This window comes from Vipera berus (genome assembly GCF_964194415.1).
Source record: "Vipera berus genome assembly, chromosome: 1".
Taxonomy (NCBI): domain Eukaryota; kingdom Metazoa; phylum Chordata; class Lepidosauria; order Squamata; family Viperidae; genus Vipera; species Vipera berus.
In genome coordinates, this window is record NC_138202.1 from 356,941,485 (window position 1) to 356,966,696 (window position 25,212).

Here is a 25,212-nt window from a genome sequence, read left to right on the forward strand (position 1 = left end):
AGAGTTCTATACCCAGTAATATCCCCAAAGCACATCGGTTAAATTGCAGCTCTAATCCAACACCATTCAGAGAGAGGTTATGCATAGGCTGATGATTTTTGAAGGGCAAGATCTAAGAGGCAGAAGCCTTAAAGTGACAACTTGGATTTTAACCTAGAAAGAAATGACATGCTGTGTACAAATAATTATTTTCAGAAAGGAAGAGATGGAATACGTATAAGAGAGTTCAAAAGATACGACGACAACAACAACAATAATAGAGTTGGAAGGGACCTTGGGGGTCTGTCTTCTAGTCCAACCCCCTGTTTAGCCAGGAAACGCTATATCAGGGGTCCCCAACCCCCGGTCCGTGGACCAGTACCAGGCCACGGCATGCCAGCAACTGGGCTGCACAAACAAAGCCCCATCCCCAGGGATTTGGAAAGGGACCTTGGAGGTCATCTAGTCCAAGCCCCTGCTCAGACAGGAAACCCTATACCATTTCAGACAAATGGCTATCCAGTCTCTTCTAAAAAAACTTCCAGTGTTGGAGCATTCACCGCTTCTGGAGGCAGGTTGTTTCATTGATTAATTGTTCTAACTGTCAGGAAATTTCTCCTTAGTTCTAGGTTGCTTCTCTCCTTGATGGGTTTCCATCCTTTCTTGTCCTGCCTTCAGGGGCTTCTAAAGAGCAGTCAGGGTTGATCTCCTCTAGGACCGACCGGTTTGATCGCCTTGCAGTCCAAGGGACTCACAGGAGTCTTCTCCAGCACCGTAGTTCAAAGGCCGCAATTCTTTGGCGCTCAGCCTTTCTTGTGGTCCAAAATCCAATATTAGAATATAGGATAACAGAGTTGGGAGGGACCGTGGAAGTCTTCTAGTCCAACCCACTGCTTAGACAGGAAACCCTATGCCATTTCAGACAAGTGGTTGTCCAGTCTCTTCTTAAACTTTCAGTGTTGGAGCATTCACAGCTTCTGGAGGCAGGTTGTTTCATTGATTAATTGTTCTAACTGTCAGGAAATTTCTCCTTAGTTCTAGGTTGCTTCTCTCCTTGATGAGTTTCCATCCTTTCTTGTCCTGCCTTCAGGGGCTCTGGAGAACAGCTTTGACTCCCTCTTCTTTGGGGCAGCCCCTGAGACACTGGAAGACTGCTATCATGTCCCCCCTCGTCCTTCTCTTCATTAAACTAGACATACCCAATTCCAGCAACCGTTCCTTGTATGTTTTAGCCTCCAGTCCCCTGATCATCTTTTTTGCTCTTCTCTGCGCTCTTTCTAGAGAGTCTCAACATCTTTTTTACATCATTGTGACCAAAACTGGATGCAGGATTCCAAGTGTGGCCTTACCAAGGCCTTGTAAAGTGGGATTAACACTTCACGTGATCTTGATTCTCTCCCTCTGTTAATGCAGCCTAGCACTGTGTTGGCTTTTTTGGCAGCTGCAGCTCACGGCTGGCTCATATTGAAGTGATTGTCCATTGGAGTCTAGACAATGCATGGCTTTCTAGTGTGTTGTGGGAGCTCTCTTAGACCCTGAAACCCCCCATCCATTTATCTAGTGATAAGATGGCTCTAGCTAGGTATGGCCCAAAGCATTGCTTGGCCTGCTTCTGTTTCTGGTAAAATTCCAAGTGTTGATCTGTATACCTGTTTTATCAATTATTCCTGATATGGTTGACCTTTGCTTGGAGGACTCAAGAGACACGTAGCCAACTCTTTTGGAAGTAAGGCCTCGCTGAAATATGACAGGCATTTGGAGAGAAGAATTACAGTAATTACTTAAGCCACGCTCATTGGAAGAAGTGCAGTCAGCTGATTCTTAACTTTTATAAATCAATATTAACCAGCTGATTACCTTTTCAGAACTTTTATTTAGCCAACTTAGATACTTTTCATCCTTGAAATACGGTACTGTGGTTCTCTAAGATTGAGTTCCATGCTAAGCCTTGTTTAGTTTTGGTTTGGCGTAATGGTGTTAATGCAGTTAATGTAACCACTGTGATAGAATCTATGGGTTGTGACTCAGTGCAGAGATATGATAGCATGGGAAGCCCATCATATTTCCCCTGTGAAGGAATTCCATTATCTGGGAACCATCACAGAAAAAAATGCTACCCTTCACCACCATGCTGGAGGACTGATCTGTCATTAGAACACAGGAGGGTATCTTTAATTATTGATCACAGGTTAAGTAATTTCAGATCCTGCACTCATCATAAGCCATTATTGGCAAATTACTTTGGGTTGATGAAGGTATGACACCGATTCAAAACCAAGCCATATTTTGATGTCTGAATGCAGCCACAGGTAGTTTGCATCTTTTACTGCATGTTTAGTTTTTCCCCCCTCCAAATTATGCTTTTTGCATTCTTCAAAGGGACTTCAGTGGGTATTTAAAAAGGGATATTTAAGCCACGAAAATGTTGATCTTTATATGAAGTGAAAAGTGAAAATTAATTGTTTTTATTTAGTGTTTATTATTTTATTGTATTAGTTTTAATGTTTGTAAGCCACACAAAGTTGTCTCTGATGAAGTAAGAGGCACATAAATTTAATAAATAAAGACAAATAAATAAAAACATACTACCTGGAGGATTTGCTTTATATAGATTTAGAGGCATGTATGGTTATTCCATTTTCAGAATGTATGGCAGGGAGGAAAAAACAAATTGCAGGAAACACAATGAAATTAGCAAAGATATGTGCCCACCACCATTTCAATAGCAGTAACAATTCTCAATTCCTTGCAGGAAAGTTCAATTTTTCCAGCCTTTCAAAGTAATGCCAGGGTAGGTTTACCAACCAAACTTATCTCTGATAACTCTCATGTGATGAGCCTTTGAGTCAATTGGAAAAGGAACTGTTACAGGCAGGGTGGTGGCTAATTAACTGCAACTATTCTTGAAGAAAATAGACAAATTTCATTTCAAAATAGATTTAAAGTAAACTCTAGTGTTGAGGTAACTTCGATTAGCCCAGGGGTCTTCAAACTTGGCCCTTTTATGACTTGTGGACTTCAACTCCCAGAATTCCTCAGCCAGGCATGCTGGCTGAGGAATTCTGGGAGTTGAAGTCCACAAGTCATGAAGGGGCCGTAGTTCCCCTATGCTGGCTGAGGAATTCTGGGAGTTGGGAGTCCACAAGTCATGAAGGGGCCGTAGTTCCCCTATGCTGGCTGAGGAATTCTGGGAGTTGAAGTCCACAAGTCATCAAAGGGTCAAGTTTGAAGACCCCTGGATTAGCCTACAAGTGACTTTCGCTAACATATAACAGATAACAGATACAATAACAGTCTTCTGGGTTTATTTTTTTTTCTTTCCCTTTTTGATCTCTTTGGACTGGTGATGATACTCTGAAGTGTGTGAGAAAAGATTGAGAAGTGGGTCAGTGCATTATCTTCAACGGAAATACCTCCGGACTTTCTCTTGTCACCAGTGCTTTGCAGTGACTATATGAAATTACTGAGTGAGGTCACCAGAAGGTTTGGTGCTGTGTATTATTAAGATGTTGGTGTCACTTAAAACAATTTGTGTCATCATTCTCATGTCATGTCATTAACCTCCCTAGATGCCTGCCAGTAGGCACTGACTAACTGCAGGAGTGAGGAGGATACACTGAAATGGAATTTAAGCAAGATAGTATGTGTGTTGTCCATGAGTGCTCTTGAATCCTGGTGTTTCAGGTTGAAACACTCTCACCAGAGGTACTTACTGTAAGTCAGGGGTAGGCAACCCCGGCTCTTTTATGAGTCCATGAGTCATAAAAGAGCCGAGGTTGCCTACCCCTGCTGTAAGTAATAGACAGTTCCACCCATTCCTTGTAGCCTGATTTCCAAGAAGTAGTGCATTAATTGGTAGTCATCAAACTGGACTTCTGTGTAATTTGAAAAGTTTGGTTAATAGAAAATATAGCAATCAGATTGTTGGGTTGTGGGTTTTAAAAAAAACAAAAAACCTTGCCAAAAAAAGAAAATCTTGTCAAATTTAAACATTTGCCCTGACCCCTCGTAGATTTCTCGGATAAATTATGCAATGTTGGCTATCATATTTTAAAGAAATAAATAGCCTAGGTGTGAACTCATGTGGTTGCCCATCTTAGTCAAAACTCTGGACAGCTAGCAAAGCATAAAAACAGAAACATGGGTGAAAACAGTAGAACAAATTTACATCTTGGCCCTAAACTCTGAGAGAAGCACCCGGTTTTTAAGGCCTTCTGAAAGGCCAACAAGCGTTGGGCCTATCCAGACTTTAGTGGCAAAGCCCTTCCACCAAGCAGGCACTGTAACAGACAAAGTATCCCGCCCAGATTCCATAAGATGACACCTTTGGAAAGGACCTAAAGCAGTAATGGCAAACCTTTTAGAGACCGAGTTCCCAAACTGCAACCCAAAACCCAGTTATGTATCGTTGGGTGCCGGGTGGGCGTGGCCCATTGGATGGGCGTGGCCCATTGGGTGGGACTAAAAAGTCCAATCAATCAATTCCGACTTTCCGAGATCTTTTTTTTTCCCTGCGAGAAGTTGAAATTGATTGATTGATTGAAACTTTTTTTTTTTGCACACGGCGGCAAGGTTGACTCAGCCTTCCATCATTCTGAGGCCGGTAAAATGAGGACTCCGATTGTTGGGGGCAAAATGCTGACATTCTAAACTGCCCGGAGATTGCTGTAAACTCAAGGCACTAAGGGGTGGTGTATAGGTAGTCTGGGACCTAAACGTTGAGCCCAGAATTTCTCTTGCTAAGCGAAACATTTTGTTAAGTGAACTTTGCCCCATTTTACCATTTTTCTGGCCGCAGTTGTTAAGTGAATCACTACAGTTCTTAAGTTAGCAGCCTGGTTGCCAGGTGAATATTGGCTTCCCCATTCTTGCTTGCCAGAAGGTCGTAAAAGGTGATCACGTGACCCTGGGAACACTGCAACCGTCATAACAATCAGCCATTTGCCACATGCCTGAATTTTGATCACGCGACTATGGGGATGTTGCAACGGTCGTTAAGCGTGAAAAACGATCATTAGTCTTTTTTTTTTTAACGCCTAACTTTGGACAGTCATTAAATCAACTGTTGTAAGTCAAGGATTACCTATATCAGTTTTCAGTGCTACTGCTATTGCTATTTTTCTTTGCATAATCCCAATAGCTCCTTAAATCCATAAGAAAAAGTATGTTTGGGGCAACTCAAGAATGGGCCTCTCAAATGTCATATTGAGAAAGACACTCCCTGCAAAATACCATGTTTTGAGGTGGTTTTGTGGCTCAGGGATAATAATCTTTGATAGCATGGATCATGGAAATAAGGAGGAATTTCCTGACAGTGAGAACTACTAAGCAGTGGAATAGCTTGCTTCCCAGAGGCATGCTCTTATCACTGGACCTTTTCAAGAAAAAAAACAAACCCAGAACATTTGTCCAAGATGGTATGAGGACTCCTGCTTTGAACAGGGGGTTGAACTAGAACACAGGTCTGCAACCCGCGGCTCCGGAGCTGCATGCGGCTCTTTCAGCCGTCTCCTGCGGCTCCCAGTCCTCTGCCATGTGCAGTCCCCCCCAAAAAAAGTGGGACTAAAAAAGTTCAACCAATCAATTCAAATACGCCGGGTAGGTGCATATCTCGCCTTGGTTCCACTCTTCAGTCAAACCCTGTTCTGTGCATGTGCGCGTGTACGCGCATTCACACACATTTTTTGCAGCTCCCAGTTTTTCCTTTTGTGAGGGAACCAGTTCCAAGTGGCTTTTTCACTGTTTCATGTTGTTGGCCCCTGAACTAGAAGATCTCCAAAGTCCGTTTCAAACCTATGATTTTATGAGTATTGCCAATATGTCATAGTATGAGTTTACGCCGTAGGTCTCTTTTTAAGAGATTCAGAATGTGAAGGCTGTGTTGGTTCAGTGGGATTTGATATAAAAATTGCCGCTATAAATAGTTCTTTATGTTTTGCCTAATTCATGATCTTATTATTTATTTCAAGCGTAATCAAGTTCATAATCTTTTTTTTTTTTTTTTGAGTTCAGCAATCTTGGTGGGAATTGCCCTACATATAAAATTTAGTACCTGGCCAGTTAAGTGTGCCATCTAAAACAAAAAGGGGCCTGTTTTGGAAAGGATTTTAATAACAAATGAGGTTACTTGATAAATACTTCCGTTATATAATTGCAAAATAATTATTTTTCCGGCTATTTTAAAAAGCCATTAAGATACACGGAAAACCATCAGATTGCCAGAGGTGTGTAATATTTGTAACGTGCATTATACATATTCGAATGGTATTAAAGTGATTAATAATAATGGCATATTTATTGACCTGGTTTTGGGCCTACATTGATCTGCGGTTTGTTGAACAAGTTAGCATAGCACGGTCAACGTAGGACACTGAGCTATGAATTGGGCAGACAACCTTTTTTCATTTACTGTATTTCATACTTGTAGGCAGCAGTGATGCCACCAGGATGGCAAACCTGATATTTCTGTTTGCTCTCCCTAACCTCCGGTGCCATTTTTAGGATATTTTGCGATCTGAGGGCAAAAAGGTGGATGAAAAGTTTAAAGCTGAAAATGTACCTATTTTGGCTGTAAGCGAAATAGCCGTATTTTCATTTAGTTCAGTATGCTGCTAACTCAGCTACGGAGGACAGTTTACTAACAGAATAACAAAATTGGAAGTGATCTTGAAGGTCTTCTGGTCCCGTGGTGGCGAACCTATGGCACGTGTGCCACAGGTGGCACGCTGAGCCCTCTCTATGGGCACGTACACCGTTGCCCTAGTCCTGGGCCTTCAGCTGGGTTTTATAAAACCTTTTCGGTTTAGGCCTCCGCCGCCGTGTGCAAAAAAAAAAAAGGTTCAATCAATCAATTTCAACTTCTCACGGGGGAAAAAAAGATCTTGCAAAGTTGGAATTGATTTTTTGAACTTTTTAGTCCCACCCAGTCTGCCGTTACCACTGCAGCCACGCCCACCCAATGGGCCACGCCTACCCGGTACCCGACGATACATAAGTGGGTTTTGGGTTGCAGTTTGGGCACTCGGTCTCTAAAAGGTTCGCCATCGCTGTAATCTAGTCCAAACCCCTGCTCAAGCAGAAGACCGTACACCATTCCAGACAAGTGGTTGTCCAGTCTCTTCTTAGAAGCCTCCAATGTTGGAGCGCCCACAACTTCTGAACGGAAGCATTTTCACTGGTTAATTGTTCTGACTTGTCAGGAAATTCCTCTTTAGTTCTAGGTTGGTTCTCTGTTTGATTAGTTTCCATCTATTGCTTCTTGTCCTGTCTTCAAGGTGCTTTGGGGAATAGGCAACACACACACACACACACACACACACACACACACACACACGTTTCTTTGTGGCAACCCTTCAGTGCTACTGAATTTATTTGCTATTTTTTTTCTCAGTGTAAAAGTCATTCTTTAAAAAACAACAACAACAACAAGGAAATGTTTTTTTAATAGAACATTAGATCTAGCTCCCTCAAACTAGGCACACATTGTTTGTTGACTTAGGGAAAGCATGCAGCACTGTAAACATATTTTTTCCCCCTGTATTATACCGTTGTGCAGATTTGCTAGGTAAGCAATGTATTATTTGCTACAGCAGGGGAAACAAAGCTGCTAAGTCCTTGTGAGTGTTTCAAAAAAGAAACTCAAGCACAATCCAAAAGATATTTTTTAATGAAAAAAAAAGGTCTCTCCTTTCCGGATGAGAAAAAAAAACACATCCTGGGATGAAAGTATTACCCTTAATCAGCTATTTTAAGAATTGTCTTCCTGTCTCCTCTTTCTTCTTGGTCCCATCAGCTATCTCTTTTGGATTGCCTTCCTTAAATTTACTATCCCCCAGGTGTACGGTCTCCCAAGTCCCGTGAAAATGTGAAAATCATGTGAAATGAAAACTCTATATCTGGAGGATATCTAGATTGGAGAAGATGACACTTAGAAGATTTCAAAAGGAGGGGGAGGGGAAATTCATGGAAAATAAAGTTGACTAAGACATAAATAAATAAATAAAAATAACATCATTTTGCTTGCTTGTAGCATCAGGGATTCTGAAATAAACTGCCCTTATATACAGGTAGTTCTTGACTTATGACCACAACCGAGACCCAAAATTTCCTTTGCTAAGCAAGACAGCGTGTTAAAAGTGAGTGTTGTCCCATTTTACAACTTTTAACAACCTTTCTTGCCACAGTTGTTAAATGAATCACTGCAGTTGTTAAGTTAGTAACACAGCTGTTCCGTGAATCTGCCTTCCGCATTGCTTTGCTTGTCAGAAGGTTGGGAAAGGTGATCTCATGGCCCTGGACAGTGCATACATCAGACATGTCAAACTCGTGACGTCACGTGATGTCACGCAACGCATCGAGACACTTTTGCCATTGCCGGCAATGGGGTGGGCGCGGCTTCCAGATGATGCGCCCGGCCCGTGGGCTGGCAGTTTGACACCTCTGGCATCCATTATAAACACATGCCATTTGCCAAGCATCCGGTTTTTGATCCCATGACCACAGGGACCGTTTGAAAAAAAAGGTCGCAAGTCACATTCTTCAATGGCCTTGTAACTTCAGTCACGAAACAAATCGTTGTAAGTTGAGACTTACTTGTATAGGCAAACTCTATTTTTCAGAAGTAAGGGCCATGTATATAACTCTTCCATAAATTTATTTCTTCTTGCTACGTTGATTTAAAATTTGGGATGAAACCAGTCATTGTGGTTTCCTTAAAAAAAATGGTTTAATGCATTGTAGAAGTTAAACTGTGTGTTTAGTTTGAAATGCCACATCCAGAACACATTGCCTACTGTCCAGCAAATAGAAAGATATCTTTTAAGTGGCAAGATACCATCATATTGGAAGGAATGGGTGGCACACCCCAATTCATATTTGCCAAATACAGGAAGTCTGGAGAGGTCTTTGGCTTGAAAAGCCGCTCAGGATCTGGCTCTTCCAGAGGAGTCTTGTAACTGAGCAATCACTGTGCCAAACCCGTGTATGAAATTAGCACCTGTGGTTATATTAATACAAATCATTTCTTTTCTTTTTCTTTTTTTTTCTTTTATGCAGCTTTACCAACAAGGCCGACTATGCCAGCTGGGTAGCGAATTCTGCGAACTAGAAGTTTTTGCAAAGGTGCTTCGAGCTTTAGATAAAAGGTACATTTTGCAAATATTGCTTCCCCTTCCCCCCCCCCTTGTGTTATGTATCAAACAGGTTTTGCCAGCAAAAACTTCCTCAGCCCAGTTCAAATGCCGATAAGCATTTTTTTTAAAAGTCCTGCTAATTTAAGCACGAATAAACTAAGATTCTGTCCTTGATTGGGGGCAGTGTGAGGGGGCTGTCAAACCTTTATGCAGGCTAGCTTGTCCGCTGCAGTTACACAGTAGTTTCCTCTTAATTTAAAATAGGCCTTTTACAGGTAGTCCTTGACTTACGACCATTCATTGAGCAACCATTTGAAGTTACAGCGCCTTTGTAAAAAGTGAATTATGACCGGTCCCTATAAGGTAGAATGATTGCAGCCGCCACCAGGCAGACAATCAAAATTTGGGTGCTTGGCAACCGAGATGCACTTAACAGTGGCTGCAGCCTCCCCGGGGTCACGTGATGCCATTTGCGACCTTCCCAGCCAGCTTCTGACAAGCAAAGCAAAGGGGAGGAGCCAGATTCACTTTAATAACTGCACGATTCACTTAGCAACTGCAGTGCTTCGCTTAACAACCATGGCAGCAAATAAGACACGGCTCCCTTTTTACAGCCGCCTCTTGTAGGAGTAGAAATTCTGGTCCCAGTTTGTGACCACAAGTCAAGGGCTACCTGTGTTATTGGAAACCACTAGCGAACTCTTCTTGGGTGGTGTTCCCTTAGAGCAGGGCTTTTCAACCTTTTCACCCACTGTACCACTTTTAGGATATGGCAACATCCGAGTACCACCCGTCGCCTAGCAAGGGGTCAAAAACTTGATGACCAAAAAGGAAAAAAGTGATGAAGTACAGGTAGTCCTTGACTTACAACAGGTTGCTTAGTGACTGTTCGAAGTTACAATGGCACTGGAAAAAGTGCCCCCCAAGCCACAGCCGAGCAAGACGCCTGCCTGCCCGCCCAGCGGCGCTCTTCCTCCTGTCCGAGGTTTTCATTGTTAGCATTTCTGTTGAGGATTGGCAGCAGGGGTGGGGTGGGGGGGTGTTTGGTTTTTATTTCCCCCCCTCTGCTGGGTGGTTGCAGCAGGTTTTGGTCACTTCACATGACCCTGGGACACTGTGACCGTCATAAACATGAATCGGTTGCCAAGCATCTGAATGTAAATCACAAGACCCTGGAGATGCTGCAACATTCCAGCTGATCGGCGCTTCTTCTGGGCTCAGCAGAAGCGCCAGGATCAGTGCTGAGCCCCAGCTGGATCCTGGCGCTGATCCTGGCGCTTCCGCTGAGCCCCAACAGCCCTGCAGCTCCAGCCGTCTCTTGCTCAGGCTTGTACGGTGCTGCCACCGGTTCAGCTCATTCCCCTCCCCTGCTACTTTTCTAGGATGGTCGTGTACCACCTGCCAGGTGCCCATGTACCACAGGTGATACTCGTACCACTGGTTGAAAAGCCCTGCCTTAGAGCAGGAGAGGAACAGCCTGAACAAACCAAGGGTTGGCTCAAAATGCATCACGAGTCTGGAGTCCCTACACCAGACATGTCAAACTCAAGGCCCGCGGGCCAGATCCGGCCTGTGACCTGTTTAGATCTGGCCTGCAAGCAGACTCGGAGGAGGAGGAGGTGATTGAGTATGTAGGGATGTGTGTGTGAGCTGAATTGGTGGCGCCGAAAAGGCCTGGGGGAGAGTCAGCGGGAGCTGCGGTGTTGCTGGGGCTCTGCTGAGGCTGCAGGATTGGTGCGCGCTGCTTCAGCTGATCTTGGCTTCCGGCGGCCTGGGGTGGCAGCTGCACGCAGTCTTCGGGGGACGAGTCAGCTGGAGCTGCGCAGCTGGGCAGGAACCCCAGAATCGGCGCCGAGCGCCGCGTGAAGACCCAGCTAGGCAGTGAGCAAACATGCATGAGGGAGGAAAGGAGGATATAATAGGAGGCGTTTTGGTGGGAAGGAGGAGGAGTGAAGGGGAGAGACAAGGCGAAAGGAAGGAGAGATGTCGATGGGGCAAGCCTGAAGGAGAGAAGGGAATAGGCTAGGACAGTGATGGCAAACCTTTTAGAGACCGAGTGCCCAAACTGCAACCCAAAACCCACTTGTGTATTGTTGGGTGCCAGGTGGGCGTGGCCCATTGGGTGGGTGTGGCCAGTTGGGTAGGCCTGGCCCATTGGGTGGGCATGGCTGCGGTGGTAACAGCAGACTGGGTGGGGCTAAAAAGTTAATAATAATAATAATAATAATAATAATAATAATAATAATAATAATAATAATAATAATAACCCCCTGCTAAGGCAGGAAACCCTACACCATTTCAGACAAATGGCTGTCCAGTCTCTTCTTAAAAACTTCCAGTGTTGGAGCATTTACCGCTTCTGGAGGCAGGTTGTTCCACTGGTTAATTGTTCTAACTGTCAGGAAGTTTCTCCTTAGTTCTAGGTTGCTTCTCTCCTTGATCAGTTTCCATCCGTTGCTTCTTCTCCTGCCTTCAGGCGCTTTGGAGAACAGCTTGACTCCCTCTTCTTTGGGGCAGCCCCTGAGATATTGGAACACTGCTATCATGTCAACCCTCACTCTTCTCTTCGTTAAACTACACATACCCAAGTTCAATCAATCAATTCCAAGCTTGGGAGATCTTTTTTTTTTCCTGTGAGAAGCTGAAATTGGATTGATTGAACTTTTTTTTTTTTTGCACACGGCGGTGGAGGCCTTAAAGCGAAAAGGTTTTAAAAAAACCCAGCTGAAGGCCCAGGACTGGGGCGACGGTGCGTGTGCCCACAGAGAGGGCTCTGCGTGCCACCTATGGCATGCGTGCCATAGGTTCGCCACTATGGGGCTAGGAGAGGCTTCTGTGAGGCAAGCCTGAGCAAGAGAAGGGGACAGCAACTGGCATCCCTGTTCTACACCTTCAAAAGAGATCTAATTCCCCTTGGCGCCAGTTCCCATCGACCATAATAGATCAGATTCTTCTGTATCGATTGCATGGAATCAAATGGGTGGTGCTTTTGAAGTCTTATCCTGACTCCTTGTTTTTTGCGCCTGAGACGTAGTTTTTCCTCCTCAAAACTCCAGAATGCAACCATAGGGACTACTCGCGCTGGGGAGGCTGCATGCATGTGTTTGCTTGCTTTCTATGCCTCCCATCTCTCTGAGGCTACTCTAGAGGGCTTCAGCAAAAGTATCATATAAACATCTACAACAATAACTAGAGACCGTATGTGTAAAATTCTCTTAAAATCCAATCAAGCTTCTTGGGTGAACATTTTCCACTGGGTGGGCATACCATCTCTGGCTGTGATGCTGAGCGATGGCGGATTTGGATTGGAGTTCCAGGTTTTCATTTTGTATGTGTGTTTCCCCCTTTGCTGAGGACGCGGAGCAAATTTCTTCTGTAATGTAAAATGCGGGAAGCTGTTGGAACGAGTTGGGTAGATGTGTTAAAATTTCACCTGCTGTTCTGACTTCCTCTGCAGCTGCCGAGAGGAAAAACTAATACCAGTGTGAGGAGTGGGTGGGAATCTATTTAAAGGAATTAAACCAATAGTTGGACGGTTCAATCCAGGGACTTCCATGAGGCCCTACTGCTGATCTTAGTTATCTGTTGACTAAATAGGAAGATGCAGCGTCATCCCAAGCATGTTTTTCTTGATAATCGCTTTCCTGACTGCTATTTTTTTAAAAAAGTTCCATTTAATTTAATTTTAATTTTTTAATTTTAATCCCATTTATATCCCGCCCTTCTCCGAAGACTCAGGGCGGCTTACAATCTAAGCACAAATCAAATGTGCTTAGCAGTAGCCTTCATTCTATGTATATGCCTGCTTATTAGGGCTTTCACACACCCCCAAGCGGCATTATTACAAAGTCAGCTTAATTGCCCCCAACAATCTGGGTCCTCATTTTACCTACCTCGGAAGGATGGAAGGCTGAGTCAACCTTGAGCCTGGTGGGACTCGAATCTGCACTAATTGCAGGCAGCTGGTGTTACTTAAGGAGGCATTAGCCCACTGCTCCACCAAGGCTCTTTTGACCTCCCAAAATTTCCAGTGACTGTAGCTGGCTTGAACTGTCATATGGCAAGCAGAGTACAGGTAGTCCTTGACGTATGACCATAATGGAGCTTGCCCATTAGGGTCATACATGGTGATGGTTGAATAGCAACAGGTCACCACATGACCAGATCCAATTTTACGACCTTTTTTTACAACGATTACAGGTAGTCCTCGACCTGCAACAGTTTGTTTAGTGACCTTCAAAGTTACAACGGCACTGAAAAATGTGACTTTTGTCCATTTTTCATAATTATGACCTTTAATGTGATCAACATTCAGATGCTTGGCAACTGGTTCATATTTATGACCATTGCTGTGTCCCAGGATCGTGTGATCAGCTTTTGCAGCCTTCTGACAAGCGAAGTCAGTGGGGAAACCAGATTCACTTAATAACCATGCTACTAACAACGGCAGTGATTCCCTTAACAACTGTGGCAGGAAAGGTCGTAAAATGGGGCAAATCTTACTTAACAGATATCTCACTTAACAACAGAAATTTTGGGCTCAATTGTGGTTGTACGTCAAGGACTACCTGTATTAAATCCATTGCTGGCTATGGTGCACTTTGGTCAAAAAAGTAAATGCCAGTTTTCAGTAAAAATGTAAATTGTGGTCATGTGACTGTTGTTGTTGTTGTTAGTTGCGAAGTCGTGTCCGACCCATCGCGACCCCTTGGACAACGTTCCTCCAGGCCTTCCTGTCCTCTACCATCTTCTGGAGTCCATTTAAGCTCACGCCTACTGCTTCAGTGACTCCATCCAGCCACCTCATTCTCTGTCGTCCCCTTCTTCTATCTTTCCCAGCATTAGGCTCTTCTCCAGTGAGTCCTTCCTTCTTCTCATTAGGTGGCCAAAGTATTTGAGTTTCCGCTTCAGGATCTGGCCTTCTAAAGAGCAGTCAGGGTTGATCTCCTCTAGGACTGACCGGTTTGATCGCCTTGCAGTCCAAGGGACTCGCAGGAGTCTTCTCCAGCACCATAGTTCAAAGGCCTCAGTTCTTTGGCGCTCGGCCTTTCTTATGGTCCAGGTTTCACTGCCATACATTGCAACTGGGAAGACCATGTGGCTGTAGGATGCTGCAGACAGCCATAAATGCAGGCCACCTGTTGGGCACCTGCAATTCGGTTGTGTGACTTTTGACGAGGGGGTTGGCTGTCGGAACTTTGGAGCTGAGTCGTAAGTAACTTTGTGGGGATCCATCCTAACTTTGAAAGGTGGCTAAACAACCAGTCTGCCTGTATTTTTAAGAGACACAGTAAAGACTGAAATTTTCCAGCATTGCTAGAAGGCAGGACAATGTTCTTATCTCCACTGGTGCTTCTTTTGTCTTCTAGGCATCTCCTTCATCACTGCTTTCAGGCCTTGATGGATCATGGAGTAAAAGTTGCTTCTGTCTTGGCCTACTCGTTCAGCAGGAGGTGTTCCTACATCGCAGAATCAGATGCTACCGTGAAAGAAAAAGCGATCCAGATTGGGTTTGTCTTAGGTAACTCTCTGCAGATAAAATATTAGCCACATCACTTCTTTACAGGTACCTTCAAGGGCCATGTGAAAATGTAGCATTTTTGTCTTTTTTAAAAAACAAACCATCCCTAGCAAACTGGACATTGGAGAGTTTAGCATAATTAATAATAATAATAATAATAATAATAATAATAATAATAATAATAATAATAATAATAATAATAATAATAATAATAATAATAATAATAATAAGTAGTAGTAGTAGTAGTAGTAGTTGCAAGGGACCTTGGAGGTCATCTAGTCCAGGCCCCTGCTCAATCAGGAGACCCTATATCATTTCAGACAAATGGCTGTCCAGTTTCTTCTTAAAAACCTCCAGTGTTGGAGCATTCACAACTTCTGGAGGCAGGTTGTTCCACTGGGTAATTGTTCTCACTGTCAGGAAATTTCTCCTTAGTTCTAGGTTGCTTCTCTCTTTGGTCAGTTTCCATCCGTTGCTTCTTGTCCTGCCTTCGGGCGCTTTGGAGGATAGTAGCTTGACTCCCTCTTCTTTGTGGCAGCCCCTGAGATATTGGAACACTGCTATCATGTCACCCCTCACCCTTCTCTTTGTTAAACTACACATAACCCAATTCCAGCAACCGTTCCCTATATGTTTTAGCCTCCAGTTTGTCTCATTAAGTAGAGTTTGTCTCATTAAGTAGACATTGTGGGTAGAAGACAGAAAGTTAGGCAAAGGTCAGGCAGATTCTGGTTCAAATTCCTACTCAAGTCATACCTGGTTCAGCTGCACCACTAAACATATATCATTCAAGGAGCAGCTATTTTCTATAGAAGCAAGGTTGCAAGGCCTTCGCTTTCCCCTGTTGAAACAAAATACCCAACGTAGTGTATAGGAAATCCTTGACTTCCGACTACAATTGGGCCCCAAATTTCTATCGCAAAGCAAGACAGTTGTTAAGTGAGCTTGCCCCATTTTACAATCTGTTTTTGCCACAGTTGTTATGTGATTCACAGCAATTGTTAAAAGTTAGTAACACGGTTGTTAAATGAATCTGGCTTCCCCATTGACTTTGCTTGCCAGAAGGTCACAAAAGGGGATCACGTGGCCCCAGGCCCCTGCAACTGTCATAAATATAAACCAGTTGCCTGGTGTCTGAATGTTGACCACATGCTGCAACAGCTGTATGTGTGAAAAAAAAAACCAGACGTCAGTGCCATTGTAACTTCAAATGGTTACTAAAGAAACGGCTGGAAGTCAAGGACTACCTGTGTTCAAAATCATTGTTGCAGTCATTTATCCAATGTTTCCGTCCCTTTTTAACCCCTTCTGTGGCTTCAGTGGTGGGAAAGTACATAGAAGATGGAGGGCAAGCTCTCTCTTCCTGAAAGAAACCTCTTTGTGTATTTGTCTCTGCTTCAAAAACAGGAATGGGCAGTTTAGCCTCTCGAAGCAAGAATAGTTTGCACGAGAGACCGACTCGAAGCTGTTGCTAAATTCCAAACAGGCCAGGGCTCTTTAGGACTGAAGTCAACAATTTCTGGGAGAGTACATACATTTCTCAGATCAGTTTGCCCTTGTTGTTGTTGTTGTTAGTTGTGAAGTCGTGCCCGACCCATTGCAACCCTATGGACAACGTTCCTCCAGGCCTTCCTGTCTTCTACCATCTTCTGGAGTCCATTTAAGCTCACACCTACTGCTTCAGCCACCTCATTCTCTGTCGTCCCCTTCTTCTCTTGCCCTCCACCTTTCCCAGCATTAGGCTCTTCTCCAGTGAGTCCTTCCTTCTCATTAGGTGGCCAAAGTATTTGAGTTTCCGCTTCAGGATCTGGCCTTCTAAAGAGCAGTCAGGGTTGATCTCCTTTGGGACTGACCGGTTTGATCGCCTTCCAGTCCAAGGGACTCGCAGGAGTCTTCTCCAGCACCATAGTTCAAAGGCCTCAATTCTTTGGCGATCAGCCTTTCTTACGGTCCAACTTTCACTGCCATACATTGCAACTGAGAAGACCATAGTCTTGACTATATGCACTTTTGTTGGCAGGGTGACGTCTCTGCTTTTTAGTGTGCTGTCTAGATTTGCCATGGCTTTCCTCCCCAGGAGCAAGGGTCTTTTTTTTTGGCTACAGTCCCCGTCTGCGGTGATCTTGGAGCCCAGGAAAATAAAATCTGTCACTACCTCCATTTCTTCCCCATCTATTTGCCAGGAATTGAGAGGGCCGGATGCTGTGATATTGGTTTTCTTAATGTTAAGTTTCAACCCAAGTTTTGCACTCTCCTTCTTCACCCGCAACAAGAGGCTCTTTAGTTCTTCTTCACTTTCTGCCCTACTGAGTTGTTAAAAGAAGGAGAATTACAATCTTCATTTTGAAAAAAAAAATTCTTCTAAATGCCATTACAGTCATTACCACTTTAGGCCTTGCTCACAGTCACCCATGGCTTAGTAACCCCCTTTTTTGGATTACTGAAATGTACTCTACATGGGGCCATCCTTGAAGACCATCTGGAAGTTGCAGATGGTCCACAGTGCAGCAGCATGTGCAGTTTTGGCTGCCCTACCATTTTTTGTTAAAGCAAAACCTACCATCGTTTATATATCAGTTGATGTGTATTTGATATGTCTATAAAACTGGACTGTTGAAAAACCACCCAGTAATTGACTCCTTTTCTTAATTAGTATGCTTAAATATTATCAGACAGCTTGAATTTCTTATTTAGACCTGTAGTTTCAAACAGGATAAATATGACCCAACGCTTATGTTGTTAGCATTAGAGTCAAGATCGCACGACAGTGTCTTTTAAAATAAGATCATTTGTTTTGAAAATAGGCAGTGATATTTTGATCTTTCTAGGGGGGTTCCTGTCTGATGCTGGCTGGTACAGTGATGCCGAGAAGGTGTTCCTTTCCTGCCTTCAGTTATGTACCCTTCATGATGAGATGCTCCACTGGTTTCGTGCCGTTGAATGTTGCGTCAGGTAAGCATTGCTCTGTTTTGAAGGCTGAAAAAAATTCAAGCAGCAAAATGCACCTCTGCTTGTACGAAGGGATTATCCAGATGTTACAACACATGATTTTGTTGTTGTTTTTTCTCCTCCCCAAACAGGAGGAACAGGATGAAGGGAAAAAAAATTCTGTAAACAGTCTCTCCTTTGTTTGACCTGTTCCTCACACTTGCAGAGCAGAGAGATTGGAGAAGAAGGGGTTACAAGAGAGTAAGCAGTTGGGGAATACACCAAGCAGCTTGTGTAGTGCACTTGCAGCTGCTGGTATCAGCACATTTCTTTCTGTCTATTCCACATTTGAGTGCCTGCTTACTCTCTTGCAATCCCTTCCTCTACAGTGAATGTAAATGCAAACATTAATTCACTTCTATGAAGTGATTATCCAGATGTTACAATGTATGATTGTTTTTTTCCTCCTCCTCAAACACAGATGGAGGAAGAAAAGAGAATGATTTCTGTAAACAGTCTCCCCACACTTGCAGAGCAGAGAGATTGGAGAAGAAGGGGTTACAAGAGAGTAAGCAGTTGGGGAATACACCAAGCAGCTTGTGTAGTGCACTTGCAGCTGCTGGTATCAGCACATTTCTTTCTGTCTATTCCACATTTGAGTGCCTGCTTACTCTCTTGCAATCCCTTCCTCTACAGTGAATGTAAATGCAAACATTAATTCACTTCTATGAAGTGATTATCCAGATGTTACAATGTATGATTGTTTTTTTTCCTCCTCCTCAAACACAGATGGAGGAAGAAAAGAGAATGATTTCTGTAAACAGTCTCCCCACACTTGCAGAGCAAGGAGATTGGAGAAGAAGGGATTACAAGAGAGTAAGCAGTTGGGGAATACATCAAAATGTTTCTGTAGTGCACTTTCAGCTGCTGGTGCCAGCACACTACTTTCTATGTGTATTCCCCATTGTGTGTCTTCTTACTCTCTGGTAATCCCTTCCTCTACAATGAATGTAAATGCAAACACTAATTCTCTTCTTGTTAATTCTGAGGGGCAGTGGAGTGATTAGCAGGCAAACAAAAGTGGAAAGCATGAACCTGATCAGTCATCCAGTACACTTGTGGTCATGTGATTTTCCACTTAGCGACCACTTTGCTTAGCAACAGAATTGCTGATCCCAACGGAGGTCACTAGATAAGACTACCTCTGTGCTGAAGTTCAGTAGAGCTATCAATATCCAAGATACCTTAGAAGATACTCCCTATTTACAAAACCCTCTACAACTAGAGGATAAAAATTAGAACAGTGCTCTGCTCATTCCCAAGTTGGAAGATTACAGGAACCAATGGAATAATGAACCCATAGAAAGCAACAGAAGGATCAGTACAAGTTCTAATTGTAAGAGGACTGGCAGAATCAGGGGTTAAAAGAGGGGTCAGCCCAGAATCTCTTCCTAGCCACCAGCTACGTCCAGCCCTCCTCGAGTGCCATTAACCCTTATCTAACTTTAACCAGGAGCTGACTGTTAGTTGAGAAAATTCTTGTGCATAGGCTTTTAACAGTAAATAAGTTTAATTGGACTTTCATGTGTGGACCTGGTCTTTCCAGCCTGACATTAATCAAGCTATATCAGAAAATGTGGAGAACAGCACTGGCCAACATATTGGAGGAGGCCAGTATACATTCTAATAGACACCGCCCGCGCCCCCCCCAAAAAAAAAGAAAAGGAAAAAAAGGGATTTAACAGAATGTGCGTATTATTATACAATGCTCTTCATTTCACATGCTAGCAAAAAAAATAATGTGTAGAATCAGCCCAATGCAGGTCAGGGCCATACCCGGACAAGGAGATGCCAGAATATTCAAGCGGGTTTTAGAAAAATTCAAGGAACATGAGCCGGTTCTGCTGATGCATGCTGGATAATTGGGAAAGTTGAAAAATAGCAAAAGAAGGAAGTACATGCTTCCAAAAATAATAATAATAATAATAATAATAAGAGAAACGGATTGTGGATTGTGTGTCAAGCTGTGGTGTGTGGTTATAAAAATGGCAATCACAGAACATCTCCTCCTCATGAGAAACCTACATACAGATCAGGAAGCCGCAGTATGGAGAGTACACGATGAAACTCATTGGCTTCAGGTTGGCAAAGGAGTGACAAGGCTGCATGTTCTGTCTTCGTTTATTCAGCCTACAAGCTGATTATACATTAAGTGTGGGACAGGTTTCAAAATTGGAGGAGGAAATATTAGTAATGTGCACTGTGCTAATGACAAAGGTCATTGCTGTCACTTTGATTGTTTTTTTTATCTTGCCCTGTAGACACACCTCCACGTAGAGCAGAGCTCTTCGAACTTGGCCCTTTTATGACTTGTGGACTTCAACGCTGGCTGAGGAATTCTGGGAGTTGAAATCCACAAGTCATAAAAGACCCCCTCCCCCATGTAGAGAGAGCCTGCTGGGCTGTCTGAAGTGCTTAACCCCTTCTAACGTTTCCCTTTACAAATTGGTTGTACACAGTACCACTTTACAATGCCTTGGTAAGACCAGACTTGAAATACTGCATCCAGTTTTTGGTCGCCACAATTTAAAAAGATGTCGAGACTCTAGAAAGGGTACAGAGAAGAGCTACAAAGGCGATTAGGGGACTGGAGGCTAAAACATAACGAAGAATGGTTGCTGGAATTGGGTATGTCTAATTTAATAAAAACTAGGGGTGACATGATAGCAGTCTTCCAATATTTGAGGGTCTGCCCCGAAGAAGAGGGAGTCAAGCTGTTCTCCAAAGCGCCCGAAGGCAGAAGCAACAGGTGGAAACTTCAAGGAGAGAAGCAACTTAGAACTAAGGAGAAATTTCCTGACAGTGAGGACAGTTAATCAGTGGAACAACCTGTCTCCAGAAGTTGTGAATGCTCCAACACTGGAGGTTTTTAAGAAGAGACTGGACAGCCATTTGTCTGAAATGACATAGGGTTTCTTGCTTGAACAGGGGGTTGGACTAGAAGATCTCCAAGGTCCCTTCCAACCAACTCTGTTATTCTGTTCTGGTTGCTGACCTCAACTCAGAACAGTTCTTACATTGACCATTCAAAGTTAACAATAGCACTGAAAAAAGTGAAGTATGACCATTTATCAGACTTACAACCGTTGCAGCATCCCCACTGTCACATGATCAGAATTCAGATGCTTGCAACTGACTCATTTATGACAGTTGCAGTGTCCTAAGGTCTTGGTATCATGTTTTGTGACCTTCTGATAAGCAAAGAGAATGGGGAAGCCATACTCGCTTAACAACTTAACAGCTGCAGTGATTCACTTAACTACTGTGGCAAGAGAAGTGTTAAAAAGGGGCAAAACTCACTTAACAAATGTCTCGCTTAGTTACATAATTGTGGTCATAAGTGGAGGACTACTTGTATTTTAGTCCATGCTACTTTTATGGTTCACTGTTTGCCCAACAGACAGATTAAAGGAAGAAGATCCTGTTCTTTTTTTCATGAGCAACTTAGAGGAGGGAACCAACGCAGTTCTTCCTTCATTAATCAGTAACATTTAGTGTGTTAATATCAATTACTTATTAAGGCCGAATTGGCAAACTGGCTCACCTTTGGGTCTTCATTTAACTCCTTAGAGCAGGGATGTCAAACTCAATTTCATTGAGGGCCGCATCAGCATTGCGGTTGCCCTCAGGGGGCTGGGTGGGTGTGGCCTGGGTGGGCGTGGCCTACTGGGTGGGCATGGCTAAAGTGCATATGGCCTACTGGGTGGGCGTGGCCAGCTCTAGATCGTTCACATCAAGGGTGCCTATAGGGGCCTGGGCAGGAGTGGGACAGATCTGAGGGTCTCTGGCAGGAGGAGGGTCTCTGGGCCAGGGCCTAGGCAGTGGGGCCGTTCCCTCACTGTTTCCAGGATGGCTTCGCGGGCCACATGAAACCACTTTGCGGGCCGGATCTGGCCCCCGGGCCTTGTGTTTGACATGTCTGCCTTAGAGCCAGTATCTACTTCCCCTCAGTTGTTTTTTTACCATGGAAAAGTTTGTCTTGGCAAAAGAATTGTGGGTGGGGAAGTTTAATGATAGGAAAAGCTTGCACATTATTATTATCATCATCATCTTTATTTATTATACATAAATCTCAGTCAACTGAACACTCAAATTGACTGGCGTTGATGGTTGACACGGGCTGCTGCCAGCATCCTAGGTATCAACCAGGTATCTCCTTAAAATGTAAGATGTTCTGCAGTTTTTTGTAGCTTTGCTGGAGTTATTGCAGGAAGCTGCAATTTCTTGATGTGTTTTGCAGAGTTTTTGGACATAGTTCCCAGTGCCCCGATGACAATGGGTATCACTGTTACGCGTTTCATCCATAATCTCACAGTTTCGATGGCCAGGTTGCGGTATTTCGTAATTTTTCCCAGTTCTTTTTCTTCGACTCTGGCATCTCCTGGTACAGCGGTATCAATCAGCTGTACGCTTCGGTTCTCTACGACTGCGATATCTGGCGTGTTGTGTTCCAAATGGCGATCTGTCTGCATTCGGAAGTCCCACAAGTTCTTCACCCTCTCATTCTCTCCAACTTTTTCCACCCTATGTTCCCACGACTTTTCGGACACAGGCAAGTCGTATTTTTTTACACAATGCCCAGTGGATTAATTTAGCAACTCGGTCATGTCTACCTTTGTAATCAGTTTGCGCTATTTTGCTGCACTCACAGATGTGAAACAGTTTCAACTTTGTCATTGCAAAATAGGCAATTTGGATTGTCAGTGGATTTTTGTATCTTCACTTTCATGGCATTAGTTTGTAGTGCTTGTTCTTGAGCAGCCAGTATTAAAGCCTTCCGTTTCTTTCTTGATGGTTCCCATCTTAAGCCATGCCCATGTCAGGTTGTTATCACATTTTACTTCAATGTTTTTCAAATGCTGTCCATGCGAAGCTTTGGTTTTCCCATCTATTTAATCTGTCATCCAGCCGTTTTTCCTTATATTCTGCCTTTATTCTGTTATTTTTATAATGCTCTCTGTTTTTACAGCCTGCAGCAATTTTTCTGTACTTTGATTCACCTAGTCATTCAAACTTCGTTTTTTTTTTCTTCTACAGTTTGGTGGATTTGCAATAGCCCTCTGCCCCTATTTTTCTTGGCAGATACAACCTGTTGATGTTACTTCATGGATGTAGAGCGTGGTGCATATTCAAACGTTTATGCGTCTTCCGGTCTAGGTTTTCCAGTTCAGCCAAAGTCAATAATTCCAGCTGGGTAGCATATCACTGGGACTGTCCATGTATTAATGGCTTTAATTATATTTCCAGCATTCAGCTTTGATTTTAGTATTTTGCGGACTCTCCTGATGTATTGCTTTTGCATTGACTCTTTGACTTTGTAACCGTCATCCTTTGCTTGTGCTTTCATAATACTTCCGTTTCCCAGTTCTGTTCCTTCAATTTGCAGTTTGCAAATTGTTAAAAAAAAACATTTTAAACACAAGGAACAATATAAACACACATACAAACACAAAACTGAAGAACAGAAACAGCAAGGAATGCAAACCTGGATGGAAACAAGGAAAAGGGAGAAAAAAAGGGGAGCCAGTCGTCTTTGCCAACAGCCTTGGTGAAGAACCCCATCTTTGGGACCCTTTGAAATACAGTAGAGTGGGGGGGCGCTGTTCAGATCTATTAAAAATACAAATGAGGGGGGAAGCAAAATACAGAAATCTACAGAATTATCTGTGATTTTGTCCCCGTGAAAAAGGGTTATTTTAACCTGAAGAAGGCTCAGAGAAGCCTGGAGGAGAAAGAGACTAGCGGTAGTCCTCAACTTACAGCGGTTCATTTAAGGACCATTTGAAGTTACAAAGGCACTGGAAAAAGTGACTTATGACTGTTTTTCACACTTAACGACCGTTACAGCATTCCCCACGGTACCAGCTTGGCAACTGGTTCACATTTACGACGGTTGCGAGTGTCCCAGAGATCATGCGATCTCCTTTTGGGACCATCTGACTGTGGGGAAGCCAGATTCACTTAACGACCGTGTGACTAACTTAACAACTACGGCGATTCGTTTAAGAAATAAAGGTAAGAAAAGTTGCAAAATGGGGCGAATCTCACTTAACAAATTTCTCACTTAGCGGCATAAATTTTGGGCTCAATTGTTGTCGTAGGTTGAGGACACTATGTGCAGAAAGTTTTTCGCTCAGGACCGGAATTGAACATAGCAATTACGGTTGTAACTTGGGCTGGTTGTAAAAACAGGTCACCCTGTGACTGTATTCAATTTTAGGACCTTTTTTTTCACCGCGATCGTTAAGCAGAGGCGACCGTCGTTAAATGAACCCATTAGTTGCTATGGGGCAGTTTTTCCCAGGAACAAGAAGTAAAGGCTGGTTTCCAACAAAAACGTCATAAGTTGCGGGTCATGTGACCGGGACACTACGAACAGCCATAAATACAGGCTCCTAACTCAGCACCCAAAATGAGGTCATGTGACCACGGGAAAAGGCATTTGTTACTGGGTCATAAGGAGGTGTGTGTGTTTTTTTAGGAGGAGTGTCCATCAAAACTTTCAATGGTCGCTAAGTGACCAGCCGTAAGTCTAGGACTCACTGTATAGTTTCACAAAAGACGTAGAGTGGTTTGTACGGTCACTCTCTATCAAGTTGCTTATTATCGGTGATTACTAAGCGCTCTCTGTATTAGGTTGGTTTGTCTAAAGCACATTATTTTTCCTTTTTGAAAAAAAGGAAAGGATTTGGGAGTTAAGCTTTATGGGTTTTGTTGAATACAATCCAGAGACCACCCAACTTCAAACAATTCTTGAGGGGCTTTTTTGTTGTTAGCTGCGAAGTCGTGTCCGACCCATCGTGACCCCATGGACAACGTTCCTCCAGGCCTTCCTGTCCTCTACCATCTTCTGGAGTCCCTTTAAGCTCACGCCTCCTGATTCAGTGACTCCATCCAGCCACCTCCTTCTCTGTCGTCCCCTTCTTCTCTTGCCCTCCACCTTTCCCAGCATTAGGCTCTTCTCCAGTGAGTCCTTCCTTCTCCTTAGGTGGCCAAAGGATTTGAGTTTCAGCTTCAGGATTTGGCCTTCTAAAGAGCAGGCAGGGTTGATCTCCCCTAGGACTGAACAATGAAGTAAACCAGGCATACTACTTCAAAAGGGTTTCTCTGAAGCGTATGTGCTTGTCTTTATCATATTCAAATACCAGTTCTTATTTAGAGGTATGTTGGCCTGGTTTGGACCTAAATACTCAGTGCAATGAAACCTCCTAGTTACAAGATCATGGGAACTCTCATATCTGGAGAATAAATATATATATACTGTATATATATATATATATATATACATATATATATATATATATATATATATATATATATATATATATATATATATATATATATACACAGTATATATATACAGTATATATATATATATATATATATATATATATATATATATATATATATATATATATATATATATATATATATATATATATATATATATATATATATATATATATAAAGCAGAAAAATCACTTGTTAGGTGCAGACTGAAAATTCTTTTCATAATCTCTGGTCATAATAGCTTACCTTCTTTAATGGTGGTGGCTTTGAAACGGAGATGAGCACCGGCCCCTAGAGTTGGAA

General features: G+C 43.2%; 1 protein-coding gene across 1 annotated transcript in view; it reads left to right on the plus strand.

Moving 5' to 3' along the window:
* Window positions 1-25,212, plus strand: part of LOC308663923 (amyloid protein-binding protein 2-like) — a 55,483-nt gene that overhangs the window by 11,705 nt on the left and 18,566 nt on the right. The window contains exons 2-4 of the mRNA XM_081320733.1: window positions 9,034-9,122; window positions 14,480-14,631; window positions 17,460-17,583. Coding sequence (XP_081176859.1) covers window positions 9,034-9,122; window positions 14,480-14,631; window positions 17,460-17,583 — 365 coding nt within the window. The remainder of the gene's footprint in view (window positions 1-9,033; window positions 9,123-14,479; window positions 14,632-17,459; window positions 17,584-25,212) is intronic.